The 13,940-nt window shown below is 33.5% G+C and overlaps 3 protein-coding genes across 4 annotated transcripts; 1 reads left to right on the plus strand and 2 right to left on the minus strand.

Annotated features, from left to right (window-relative positions):
- The first annotated feature begins 1,773 nt into the window (after positions 1 to 1,773).
- Positions 1,774 to 4,854, plus strand: LOC115955211 (actin-depolymerizing factor 2-like). 2 transcript variants are annotated; one of them, XM_031073275.1, is made up of 3 exons: positions 1,774 to 1,893; positions 4,096 to 4,361; positions 4,466 to 4,854. In XM_031073275.1, the coding sequence occupies exons 1-3, from the start codon at positions 1,891 to 1,893 to the stop codon at positions 4,614 to 4,616; spliced, it is 420 nt and encodes a 139-aa protein (XP_030929135.1). In that variant the 5' UTR covers positions 1,774 to 1,890; the 3' UTR covers positions 4,617 to 4,854. The 2 variants fall into 2 exon arrangements, with proteins under 2 accessions (XP_030929135.1, XP_030929136.1); XM_031073276.1 differs by having other exon boundaries at positions 1,797 to 1,884; positions 4,095 to 4,361.
- Positions 4,855 to 6,448: 1,594 nt separating this feature from the next.
- On the minus strand, positions 6,449 to 7,089 carry LOC115957147 (B3 domain-containing protein At2g33720-like). Its single transcript, XM_031075371.1, has 2 exons — positions 6,756 to 7,089; positions 6,449 to 6,678 (listed from the first exon to the last, which is right to left on the minus strand). The coding sequence occupies exons 1-2, from the start codon at positions 7,087 to 7,089 to the stop codon at positions 6,449 to 6,451; spliced, it is 564 nt and encodes a 187-aa protein (XP_030931231.1).
- Positions 7,090 to 12,897: 5,808 nt separating this feature from the next.
- On the minus strand, positions 12,898 to 13,533 carry LOC115957148 (B3 domain-containing protein At2g33720-like). Its single transcript, XM_031075372.1, has one exon. It carries the CDS (start codon positions 13,531 to 13,533, stop codon positions 12,898 to 12,900), a length of 636 nt encoding a protein of 211 aa, XP_030931232.1.
- Between the last annotated feature and the right edge of the window lie 407 nt (positions 13,534 to 13,940).

The raw sequence follows: 13,940 nt of genomic DNA on the forward strand, positions 1-13,940 counted from the left end.
TTATGCTATTAGTCTTAGCTTGTCATATTTTTATTTTTATTTTTATTTTTTCCTTTTAAAATCACCAAAGGTTAAAAAATGAAAAAATGGTTTTTAGTTAGCTTACTTGTAAATTTTCTTGTTATTGAAAAAGAGATATGATGATTAAGAGCAATCATCATAGAATAGACATCATAGACTCAAAATATTATCATATTTATCAAAATTCAAAAGAGAAAAAATTAGTTATATGACATATTGTAATTGGTATAGCATAAAGTGAAACACTAAAGATAGATAGAATTATCATTCGATTGTGCCTAGGAATTCGATTAGGTCTAAATGATAGTCAACCTCATAATAGGTCTACTTAAGAGATTTTGTGTTGATTTAGGGCCCGTTTGGTACATAAATTTAAACACACGTTTTCAGTTTTTAAATAACATTACACGTATTTCTACACACTTTTTCTTCCACACGTATTTTCAAAAAAACTGAAAACTGTTGTTTAAACACACGTATCAAATAAGTCCTTAGAGTTACAATTTTCATTTGGGTTGAGAGACCAAATGATCATATCTTCAACAAGGAGGTGCAGGAGTTCGTACAGAGCAATCTCTTGCATACTGTGCAAGAAGAGATGTTCGGCTTAGCTGCTAATGTGAGCACAATCAATGCTTCATTTTGGCATTGAAGGAGGTTTAGCAAGACCGGTATAGCCCCAAATTTCACAATTTGGATCTTATTTTAGTATAATAAGTAAAATTTAATTTCAGAATTCCCAAGTGTACTATTCAAAAACTTTATAGTAAAACACTTTCATTCAACACAAGAGAAATAAATTCTCAATGTGTTTTATACATAAATGTGGGTACAGAATCATCATTGTGATAGGGGGGCCATTATTACATGAACATATCCCAGTCCCACTAATCAAGCAAAAGAGCATAGGGTAGAAAAAGTAAAACTTTCTATTATAATTTTGCAGCACACTATTTGTAAATAGCATCATGAAAGTTCAAAGCCACCCTAGATTGTAAACAAACTCGACAACAAAAGACAAATGAATTTGAATGAAAGTTGGGTGGAATTAAAAGAAATAAAATTAGATTTAATGAAATTCTAACTAAATTTTTAAATTATTTTTATATATTTAAAATATGTTTAATAATAATATTGTTATAAAATGATTCTATTCATTTTTTTTTATATTACTCCCAAACAAAATTATTTACATTACACATTTATTTTAAAACATCTAAAAAATCTCATCGAAAAAAAAAGAACAAGATTACTTTTTTTTAGAAGAAAAAAAATACTTAAATACATTCTATTTAATTCCATTTATTTCTATTTTTTATGATATACTCATTTTATTTTTTAAAATTATACTCATATTGGCAAATTATATTTTTACCAAATGAGTAATGTCACATCCATAACATTTTAATAACTGTGTTATAGTTCAAAAAAATAAAACAACTATTTTATAATAAATTTTATGTGGCAAATTATCATTTGTAGGTTAAAAAAATAATGTAACTTAGTGTACCAGATTAAAACAAATAATACCTTTGTAATTTAAAATTTGTTGTAGACTAGTACGATAATATCCAATAATACACACGAACGAAACACGCAAAATCCAACTCACCTTCATGATCTCACAGCAGATGAGGTGGCACCCGCTCAGTGGTTCAACACACCGTCATCGTGACCAGCATAGTTACATTAGCAAGAGCCACCGAAGTTGAAAGAAAGAGGCTTCCACTTTTATCCATCCACCTTTATCGTCTCTCCTCTCTGTCTCTCACTCTCTCTCTATATTTCTTGGAGCCCTAGATTTTCTCTTCTCTAGTCCTTCTCTTCCGATATTTTCTCTAAACACAACCAAAAAAAAAAAAAAAAAAAATGGTGAGTCCTTCGTCTACTCCTCACTCTCATGCTCTCTTTCTCTGCTAATTTTATTTTTCTTTTGGATCTGTAAATTTGTAAATTTATACGTTGATTTGTGTGGAATCTCTATGGATTTTCTTTAAATTTGACTAGGGTTTTTGCTAGGTTACTGATCTGCTTGATTCTGATTTGAGATCGTTTTTCTATTTTGAGATTTTTTGCGTCAAACCGTTTGGTCTTCGCTGCTCATTTCAGCTGATCTGTTGAGTTACTTATGCTTTGAGTCCCGTTTGATCTGTATGTATATGTGTGTTTCTGTTTGGGTGTGTATATACAATACGTGTTTCATATTGTTTAATAGCTAATTTTTTTAATGTCGGTTGTGTATTCTGTGACTGGGTTTTGTGCTTCTTTGTTTTGCTTAATGAATTGCTTTGGTATGTGAAATTTTCTGATAGTTGATTTAAAGTTTTGAGAATTTCTGATTTGTTCGCTTAATTGTGGTTTAGTAAATAATTTGTTGTGCTGGAAAAAAATTAGAATTTGAGAGAGAAAGCTAAATAAGAATTCTGTGATTTTCTAACTGATCTTAAATAATGAATAAACTCTGTATATACTATAGTTAGTAACAGAGTAAAGAAAGTGAAACTAACTAACTAACTGGACCTATAGACTATAGGCTACTTACGTGTGTCAAGAAATAACAGGTAAATTACAACCAAACTAGATGTAGTATAGTCTCACTGGACTGCATGTGTTGATGCTCTCGTTATCAATTCTGTCCTCCATCTGAACACAATTCACTTGATTGCTTCTTTGATACTTCCCCTCAAGATGAGCATGGATATTCTTGATGCTCATCTTGGAGAGTAGATTATGAAGTTGTTGTCCACATTGTTTAGTAAAGGGATCCACAAGTTGATGTTTGCTTGAAACATGAAATGTCTTTCTATCCCGTCTTGAATCCTAGTTCTATATGCTAGTTCTATATGTTTAGTTCTTTCATGATAGAGTGGATTGGCTCTATATATAGTCTTATCATAATTAAAAAGTGTTGTGTGTTGAAGTAAAAAGTCCTTTAATAAGGCAATCAACCATACAATTTCACTCACAACGGTAGCCATGGTTCTATATTCAAATTCTGCAAAAGATCATGATGCAGTATATTGTTTCTTTGATTTCCATGAGATCAAATAATCTCCTAGGAAGACACAAATATCTGTTATAAATCTTCTAGTGTCTGGGAAACTTGCCCAATCTGAATCACAATAAGACTTCAAATGCAGAGTTGACGGCTGAGAAGAACAGCCCTTGACCGGAAGTTGGTTTCAAATATTTCAAGATCATGTGTGCATCTTGTAGATGAGGGAGTCTTGGCTTTCCCATAAACTGTCTGAGTCGATTAGCACTTAAACTAATATCTAGTTTGGTTAGAGTCAAATATAGAAGTTTTCCAATCGATCTTCTATGTTGATAAGGGTCTGATAGTTCATCTCCTTCATGGTTTGAAACTTTGAGATGCTCTCTCATTGGTGATTTTTACATCCTAAATATATCAGCCAAGAGTTCTAATGTATACCTCCTTTGACACACTGCAATTCCATTAGAAGGTCTTGCTACTTCTAACAAGTATTTGAGTGGTCCAATATCTTTGAGCTTGAATTTATCATGCAGCAAATGTTTGAATTCTGTATAACCTTCCAGCTCGTTGCTAGTTATGAGTATATCTTCTACATAGACTAGAACAACTATGATTGATGAGCCTTGAAGTAAACACTGTAGTCAGCTTTGGGCTGTATGAGTCAGCGGGAAATATTTTGGAGAATTTTTGTTTGCTCGGTTGATATGACAAATGCCATGAATGACAGTAGGTGAAGAAAGAAACAAGGACCTTGTGTTATTGTTTATATAATTATATAGTTATTTGGTCATCATGGGATTTTCAATTGCAGTTGTTTAACTTATTTTGGATGAAACTTGTTTTATGCTCCTAAAGAATTGATATGTTGCAAGGTTCTTAATCATTAAGTGATATTATTTCTTCCAATTTTTTTTTTATTCATTAGAAAAAAATCTCTGAACATGCACCTTATATGTGTGAGGATGGTGTGTATATCTGTGTGTGGGTGTGGGCATGGGTGTGTATGTGTGTTAAGTATGGAAATTTCGATTTTAAATAGTCGGTATTTGATACTTGTAAGTATTTATGCAACATGGCAGGCAAATGCAGCATCTGGGATGGCTGTACACGATGATTGCAAGCTAAAGTTTTTAGAACTAAAGGCAAAAAGAACTTACCGCTTCATTGTTTACAAGATTGAGGAGAAGCAGAAGCAGGTTATTGTTGAGAAGCTTGGTGAGCCAACTGATAGTTATGAGGATTTCTCTGCAAGCCTCCCTGCCAATGAGTGCCGTTATGCTGTGTATGATTTTGATTTTATGACAGAGGAGAATGTCCCAAGGAGCAGGATTGTTTTCATCGCCTGGTATTCTTTAGTGTTTCTGAGTTTACCATGTTCTTGTTCTGTTCTCCTGTATTATTGTTTGTTATGGTTTGTGCTTTCACTGATCTATTGTATTATGTATGAAGGTCCCCTGATATTTCAAAGGTGAGAAGCAAGATGATTTATGCAAGCTCTAAGGATAGGTTTAAGAGAGAGTTGGATGGTATTCAGGTGGAGTTGCAAGCTACTGATCCTACTGAGATGGGCATTGATGTTATTAAAAGCCGCACTATGTGAGCTATGCAATGGAGATCTTTCCAACTATCTGGTTCAATGTTTATAGTCATGGAACTTAGAACTTGCTTTAATCTATGATAATGGCTTGGTGTTTTTTACATTTAAAACTTCATGAATTGTTATCTGTGGCTTTATTGAGTTATATTATTTAGTGTGAAATTATACACACTGCTTATATGCTGGATTATGGGGGTACATATCAATTTCAGTTTGCTTGTTTGAATCCCTTATTGTATTGTAGATCAGGCTATTCTTTTGCCTTCCTCAATGCTGAATCAGATTCTGTGGCTACTTTTTGTTAAAATTGAATTTCGTAACTTTTATTTTTGGATCATTTTTGTGTGAAATTGAATGAGTTTTTTTAAGTGCTTGACGATAGGCTGAAGAACTGGGATTGGCATGCAGTCCTTGGTTTATTGTTTAACTTTTTACCCTTTTTTGGTACCAATACTAAATCTATGGGTACAACTCTTCTTCACCAGAAAAAAAAATAAATAAATAAAGCTCAAGAACTATTTTTGGAAAATGTTCCATAGTCCCACTAATCAATCAAAGAGCATAGAGGTAGACAAAGTAAACTTTCCATATTAATTTTGCTGCACACCGTTTTTAAAGAGCATGTTGAGAGTTCAAAGCCACTCCGAATTAGATTGTAAACGAAGTCAACTAGTCATGCGAATGAAGATTCATAATCAAAAGTGACATAACAGCTCTTTCAGCCAATATGAGTCTACTGTGTTCTCTAGACGCTAGAATATGTGCTTCTCTCTCACCATTAAAGTGCTACAACTACATCCTCCAAGAAAGCAAGCTGTCTCTCTCTCTCCCTCTCCCTCTCGTCACTCAACATCAGCAATGGCATTGAATTGACCTCAGAAATCTCAAAGTTAACTTTAACCAGTTTGTTTGTATTATTTTTCCTGAGCAATTGCAAAAAATATACTACTTAATGGTACAAGCAACTAAGAAGGAAAAAAAAAAACAAAAAATAAGTCATAGATTATACTAAAATTCTGCTATGTTTCAAGAAAAATAAAATAAAATGTGACTATGAGTTTGGATTCAACTATGTTATATCAAGATCAATATATACGGCATTTGGAGCTTTGATCGTCTTCTTTAGCCTTTTGGCAATTCAGTTGCTCATGCAACTACAAAACTCTCTTTTAGTTCTGTTGAGTCTTTCTGTTTTAATATGGACAATTTACTAAGAGATTTAGCTTTTATTTGTAAGGTAGATTGTCCATCTATTCCACTTTTTTGAATGGAAATTATAGATTTAAAAAAAAAATATATATATATATATATATATATATGTTATATTAACCATTCCTTTTGTTATTATTGTTCAATGTGAGACTTCACTCACATGTGTATACTCAGATGCTTAGGTGTGGCATGGTCTTTTTTGAAGCCTTAAATCTTAACCTATATATCTATCACAATGTAAAACTAAAAATGACAAAATCTTCTAGTGAATTTATTCACATCAGGAACCAGCTCAAATGGCTAAGATCACTCTTCATAATCACATTAATCCTAGTAATGATTTACATCTACATCAGCAATACATTGAAATGAAACCAGAAACTTTAACATTAACAAGTTTTAAAAGATATACTAATAGTTGTTACAAGCAACTAAGAAGGGAAAAAATAGAAAACGAAAAATAAGTCATAGATTAGCCTAAAATAGTACTATGTTTCAAGCTCCTCATGTTAAAAATAAATAAATAAACTCAGCTTCTATTAACAAGCTATTTGACAATTAGCTAACGAGTCTATAGTCACAGTAGCGGAATTGCAAAAGAAAACTAGTAAATCAAGAGCGGATTAATTGCTCGCAGCCCGGTTGAGAATGCTGAAATTGAATCTTGAATTGCTTTGATCCCAAAAAAGTCCAACCTCATCACCAACTTTCAGTTGCCTCCTACTCACAAAATCTCGATTCCACATTCCATTGAAGACATAACTCCCATTACTTGACCACTGTTTGAAGCGCAATTGATGTTCGGTCTTGGTATCAAAATCCCAAACAGCAACTGCTACCCCATCCTTAATGCCTTCAATGAAGCTTGTGTCCCATTGCGGCAAAATATGCTCCTTTACCAAGTCCTTTGCTATCAAGAGCCTGACAAACCGTCAATATCACTTGCCGTAATCTTCTTCTTCATAACCCAAGGGTCATATAAACCAAGCTTCAATTCCGTTGAAACCTCCTCAGAGTCATGATGGGTTTTGGGGACAAACTTGTTTACCAAACTGGATTGGAGTCGATCGATCACTGGAATAGGTATAAAATTATGGAACTTAGGCTGTTTTTCAGTAGTTTCAGAAGCAGAGGAAGAAATAATGTCATCGGTTATGGAATTTTCTGTGTTGGCCTCAAATGAAAGCAATGGTTCCAACGAAAGTTCACTGTTTTCACCATCTTTTTCTCCTTGGTTTTGCTTGGATTGTAGCGCAAGAAACATAAGAAACGAAAGAAATTAACAAAGACAGACAAAAGGTTTGTGTTTGTGTTTCATGGATGTTGAAGAGAAGGGATAGTGGGACTTGTATACAAAGGAAACTAATCCTAAACCATGAAGGTGTAAGATTTCGAACGTTGTGAGGAATGGTATAGGAATCAATATTATATATATATATATATATATATATATATATATAAGCAGAAACCCGGTACATTTTTTGAAGTTCTCTTTATTTAGTTTTCTACTTTAACAAAGTTTGCATTTATATTAAAGTATTAGTTCATTGAATTAGCCAATAAAGTAAATGCATATATTAATTATCAATTGTAGTACATTAATTATTTATATTTAAATGAATTTATATAATTATTTTTATAAACTCTATATAGAAAATAATTTGTAGTTGAAATAATAATAATAAATTTAGAATATGACATTCTTACTTATATTTAGTTGTTTTGACAACAATTGTCACAAAAGTCATAAAAAAAAATTAAATATTTGTAAATCCACTAAAATTAATCTTAATCCGTTAAATTTTCTAACTCCTTTGTGTGTGTGTGCGCGCGTGCACACGCGCATGTGTTTGTGTGGAACTAACTTGGTAATATGTATTCTATGTAATTAAAAAGATTACTAACATAATAAATATGTTCATTTTGTTATATTAATTATTTTAAGTATAATGAAATTTTAATATCATTTTTCTAAGATTTATATAAGAAATAATTGGTTTTTTTTTTTTTTTTTTCTTTTATGTGAGAAACAATTGATTTGAAATATGGCATTTTTACTCAAATTTAGTTATTTTTGCAACAATTGAAACTGTGGGGCCTGAAATTTGGAATCCCGGCCCACTTCACATTAAGGGCCCAAAGCCCAGGCCAAGAAGCCCTATTGTCAGGGACACACAATAAAAGCTCCTTGAAGGCCCAAGGATGTGGCCGAGGACGACTTTACGCCCAACATCTCACAAAACGCCCCAAGAAAAGGACAGATTCGGTACAGGAGCAGCATAGGGGAGAAGGCTACCAGCACCTTAATGTGGAGCCCATTGCCTGACAAACCCATACTCATACCATACTATCCAGCTCTTCCCAACCACTCTGACGTGAGGGTTGATAAGACGAGTAACCACCCCAAATAAGGAGAAACTGACACGTAGATGAAGAAAGGGAAGTGAATACTAGTATAAAAGGGAAAAGAGAGCTAGAAAGATAGGAGAGGGAGAAAAGGAGGAGAAGAAAGAGGAAGGCTGGGGAGAAGGTAATGTTCCTCGGATTAAGTCCGAGGAGCTCAACCTCTTAAACCACACCAAGGTAAGGCTCAACTATAAAGTCCAAGCATACCTTTGTATGATTTCTCATTAAGCCAGGACCAAGCCCCTGTCCAGTGCCCAAGGGCATGCCTTTCCAAACCCACTCTCTACAAATCATATTGTTTGGGGCCCTTTACATACGAGCCCAGGGTCACTCCCGGGCCGTTAAAAATCGTGTCCTTACAGAAACCATGTCCAACAAAAAGGGTTTTTTTTTAGTAACACACAATCAAGAATGTAAAAAAAAAAAATATATATATATATATATGCATTTTTTAGTAGGCATGAAACATGCCTATCTATATTAGCTACTATATCACGCAATTTTCAATTTGTAAACACATATATATAGCATGATCAAATCACTATACTACTCTTAGAGTGCATTTGGATTGGGCGTTTTCGCCCAATCCTGCGTCTGCGTTTTTCATTTTTTTTTTTTTTTTTTCCGCGTTTTGGGTTTGCGGCTACTGTTCATGCATTGTTCAATGAACAGTAGCCGCAAACTTTGACTTTTCAAATTTTTTTGGACCAATCACAGCACATCGTGTACTGTTCACGGACCCACAAATTTCACTTTTCAGTAACTTTTTCATTAAAAATGGGTCCCACGATACTATTCACACATTTAAAAATTATTTCGCTACAGTGTTTTTCAGTTTTCAGTTTCAGTTTTCAGTTTTCAGCTGTATCCAAACGGACCCTTAGTGTATTCTTATTTTGTCTATATATAAAATAACTTAAGATTACAATTTTTTACAATGAAATTTATTAAAATATCTTTTTTATACATTGATAGTTGGGGGTGAGGATCTGAATTCTGAATGTTTTTATTGGAAATTAAGGTGTCAATCAGTTGAGTTACAAGATTTTTGGCAAAACTTATCGAAATATTGGAGAAAACTAATAATAAGTTGCACCGCACATCGTGCAAGAACTCAATTAGTTAGGATAAACTTTGAAATCCTTTGTATTTTTGCCGCATTTAGCCGTTTTATCATTTATGTTAAGAATTTTGATAAATGCTTTGTTTCCTTATTCATGTAAATTGGGTCGAGTCCCACTGAACACTTTATATGGTCCAATGCTTTTTAGATTGGATTGACAACATATATTTTTGAAAACCATTTTATATGTATTTTGATTTTTGAGATAAAAGAAACTGATTAAGGTCCAACGGGGAGACATTTTTCTTGATAAAATATAGAAGTTTTCCAATATCATACCCTTCTCAACACAGAAGATTGATGAACTTTCGTTGGAACCATCGCTTTCATTCGAGGCCAACACAAAAAAATTCTTGTTAGAGTCAAATATAGAAGCTTTCAATCAATCTTCTATGTTGAGAAGGGTCTGATAATTCATCTCCTTCATGGCTTGAAAGTTTGAGATGCGCTTTCATTGGTGAATTCACAGTTTTACAGCCAAAATAACTAGAATCAGCCAAGAGTTCTAATTTATACTTCCTTTGACACACTGCAACTCCATTAGAAGATCTTGCTACTTCTAACAAGTATTTTGGGTGGTTAAAGATCTTTCAGTTTGAATTTATGACGCAGAAAATGTTCGATTTCTGTATCACCTTCCAACTCATTGCTAGCTATAGCTTATGAGTATATCATTGAGACTAGAATAACAATGATTGATGAGCCACCTTGAGTAGTCAGCTTTGGACATTGAAGAAGTATTTTGGTTTGCTTGGTTGAGATGACAGATTCCGTAAATGTTAGAAGGGGAGGAAAGAAACAAAGACCTTGTGTTATTGTTTATATAATTATATAGTTATTTGGTCATTCATGGGATTTTCAATTGCGGTTATTTAACTTATTTTGAATGAAACTTGTTGTATACTCCTGAAGAATTTATATGTCGTAAGGTTCTTAATCATTAAGTGGTGTTATTTCTTCTAAAATGTATTTTTTTTTAATTTATTATTATTTCATTTTTTAACTTTCAAATTTTTCATAGAAAAAAGCCTTTGAACATGCACCTAATATGTGTGAGAAGGATGGTGTGTATATCTCTATGCCTTAAGAGTAAGGAAATGTTGATTTCAAATAGTTGATATTTGATACTTGCAAGTATTTATGCAACATGGCAGGCAAATGCAGCATCTGGGATGGCTGTACACGATGATTGCAAGCTTAAGTTTTTAGATCTAAGGATAGGTTTAAGAGAGAGTTCGATGGTATTCAGGTGGAGTTGCAAGCTACTAATCCTACTGAAATGGGCCTTGATGTTATTAGAAGCCGCACTATGTGAGCTATGCAATGGAGATCTTTCCAACTACTGGTTCAATGTTTATAGGTCACGGAACTTAGAACTTGCTTTAATCTATGATAATGGCTTGGTGCTTTTTACATTTAGAACTTCATGAATTGTTATCTGTTGGCTTTATTGAGTTATATTATTTAGTGTGAAATTATAAACACTACTTATATGCTGGATTATGGCGGTACATATCAATTTCAGTTGTTTGCTTATTCGAATCCTTTATTGTATTGTAGATCAGCCTATTTTTTTGCCTTCCATAATGCTGAATCAGATTCTGTGGCTACATTTTGTTATAATCGAATTTCTTAACTTTTATTTTTGAGTAATTTTTGTGTGAAATTGAAGGAGTTTTTAAAGTGCTTGACAATAGGCTGAAGAAGCTTTTATCAATTGCCGATAGAGTGGATCAGAACTGGGATTGGCATGCAGTCCTTGGTTTATTGTTTTTAACTTTTCACCCTCTTTTGGTTTCAATAATAAATCTATAGGTTCCTTTTCACCCCAAAAAAAGCTCAACTATTATAGTAAAATGTTCCATAGTCCCACTAATCAATCAAAGAGCATGGGATAGAGAAAGTAAGGGTCTGTTTGGTAACGTTGTTTGAACAATAGTTTTTGTTGTTTAAACAACACAACACGTATTTCTACAACATTTTTTCACTCACACGTATTCCCACAACACTCAAACAATGTTACTAGAACAATATTACCAAACGGACCCTAAAACTTTTCATATTAAGGGCTCATTTGGTAATGTTGTTTTAGTAATGTTATTTGTATTTTTTAGAAATGCATGTGGGTGAAAAAGTGTGTGAAAAATACGTATAATATTGTTTAAACATTGAAAACTGTTGTTTAAACAACGATAACAAACTGCCTAATTGTGTAGCGCACTCTTTGTAAAGAGCATGTTGAGAGTTCAAAGCCACCCAGAATTAGATTGTAAACGAAGTCAACTAGTCATGCGAAAGAAGAAGATTCATAACCAGAAGTGAGATAACACCTCTTTCAGCCAATATGTGCCTCTGCTTACTACTAAGTTTACTGGGTTATCTAGAGTCTATATGCTAGAATCAGTGTTTCTCTCTCACCATTAAAATGCTTCCCCCACATCCACCATGAAAGCAAGCTCTCTCCCTCTCTCCCTCTCATCTCTCAACATCAGCAATGGCATTGAATTGATCGACCTCAGAAATCTCAAAGTTAACATTAACAAGTTTGTTTCTTTTCCAGAGCAATTGTAAAAAATATACCAATAGTTGTACAAGCCACTAAGAAGGGAAAACAAAAAACGAAAAGGAAGTCATAGATTAGACTAAAATTTTGCTATGTTTCAAGAAAAATAAAATAAAATGTGCTTGTGACGTTGGATTCAACTATATTATATCAAAGTATACTGCCAGGAGCTTTGATTATCTTATTTAGCCTTCTTCGGTGTTTGTGGGGATGTTCAAGGTATTGAGTTCTGTGGATTGTGTTGGACAATGAGGGGCTTGGTTTTTATGGGTTGTTGGGTAGAGGTTATTGGGAATTTGTTGGAGCCACTATTTGTAAGGTAGATTGCCCATATGTTCCTCTTTTTTAAATGAAATTGCAGATTCAAAAAATAAAAAATAAAAGAAATAAAAAAATAAAACCTATATTATACTAACCACTCCTCTTGATACTATTATTTAATATAAGACTTCACTTACATTTGTATACCCAACAGATGGTTGAGTGTAACATGGATTTTTTTTTTGTTTTTTTGAGGCCTAAAATCTCAACCAATGCAACATATCTATCACAATGTAAGCCCAAAAATGACAAAATCTTCTAGGGAATTTATTCGCATCAAGAACCAACTCAAATGGCTAGGATCACTCTTCATAACCGCATTAATCCTAGTAATGATTTACATCTACCTCAGCAATACATTGAATTGAAACCAGAAACTTCAACATTAACAAGTTTAAAAAGATATACTAATAGTTGTACAAGCAACTAAGAAGGGAAAAGATAGAAAACGAAAAAGAAGTCATAGATTAGCCTAAAATTGTACTATGTTTCAAGCTTCACAAGCTAAAAATAAATCAATAAATAAACTTGGCTTCTATTAACAAGCTATTTGTCAATTAGCTTTTTTTAATTTTTTTAAACCAAATTTGACAATTAGCTAATAAGTCTATAGTCACAGTAGCGGAATTGCAAAAGAAAACTAGTAAATTAAGAGCGGATTAATTGCTCGAAGCCCGGTTGAGAACGCTAAAATTGAGTCTTGAATTGCTTTGATCCCAAAAAAGTCCAATCTCATCACCTACTTTCAGTTGCCTCCTACTCACAAAATCTTGATTCCACATTCCATTGAAGACGTAACTCCCGTTACTTGACCACTGTTTGAAGCGCAATTGATGTTCGGTCTTGGTATCAAAATCCCAAACAGCAACTGCTATCCCATCCTTAATGCCTTCAATGAAGCTTGTGTCCCATTGCGGCAAAATATGCTCCTTTACCAAGTCCTTCGCTATCAAGAGCCTTGACAAACTGTCAATATCACTTACCGTAATCTTCTTCTTCATAACCCAAGGGTCATATAAACCAAGCTTCAATTCCGTTGAAACCTCCTCAGATTCATGATGGGTTCTGGGTACAAACTTGTTTACCAAATTGGATTGGAGTCGATCGATCACTGGAATAGGTATAAAATTATGGAATTTAGGCACTTTTTCAGTAGTTTCAGAAGCAGAGGAAGAAATACTGTCATCGGTTATGGAATTTTCTGTGTTGGCCTCGAATGAAAGCGATGGTTCCAACGAAAGGTTTTGGCCATCTTTTTCTCCTTGGTTTTGCTTCGATTGTAGCGTAGGAAACATGAGAAACGAAAGAAATTAACAAAGAAAGGCAAAGGGTTTGTGTTTGTGTTTCAAAAGGGATAGTGGGACTTATATAAAAGGCAATTAATCCTAATCCATGAAGGTGTAAGATTCCCAACGTGGTAAGGAATCGTATGATAGTTAGGCTAAATGTCTTCCGTTGGGCATCAAAGTTCATAACATCTCTATATAAATAGCGCGAATGCGCAAATAGTGATTTCGCTATTTGGTTTGTTGAACCACACTGTTCATTAGACTTTTTTTTTTTCTTTTTTCTTTTTTCTCTGCAGCACTATGCTGGTTTTGTTCGCGCTCTTTTTGTCTTTTTTTTTTTCCTACAATATTTTCATAATTATTGACAATCTGTACTATTCATCAGCCTCTTTTTTTTTTCACAGTACGCCGGT

Source organism: Quercus lobata, chromosome 8 (assembly GCF_001633185.2).
Source record: "Quercus lobata isolate SW786 chromosome 8, ValleyOak3.0 Primary Assembly, whole genome shotgun sequence".
Classification (NCBI taxonomy): domain Eukaryota; kingdom Viridiplantae; phylum Streptophyta; class Magnoliopsida; order Fagales; family Fagaceae; genus Quercus; species Quercus lobata.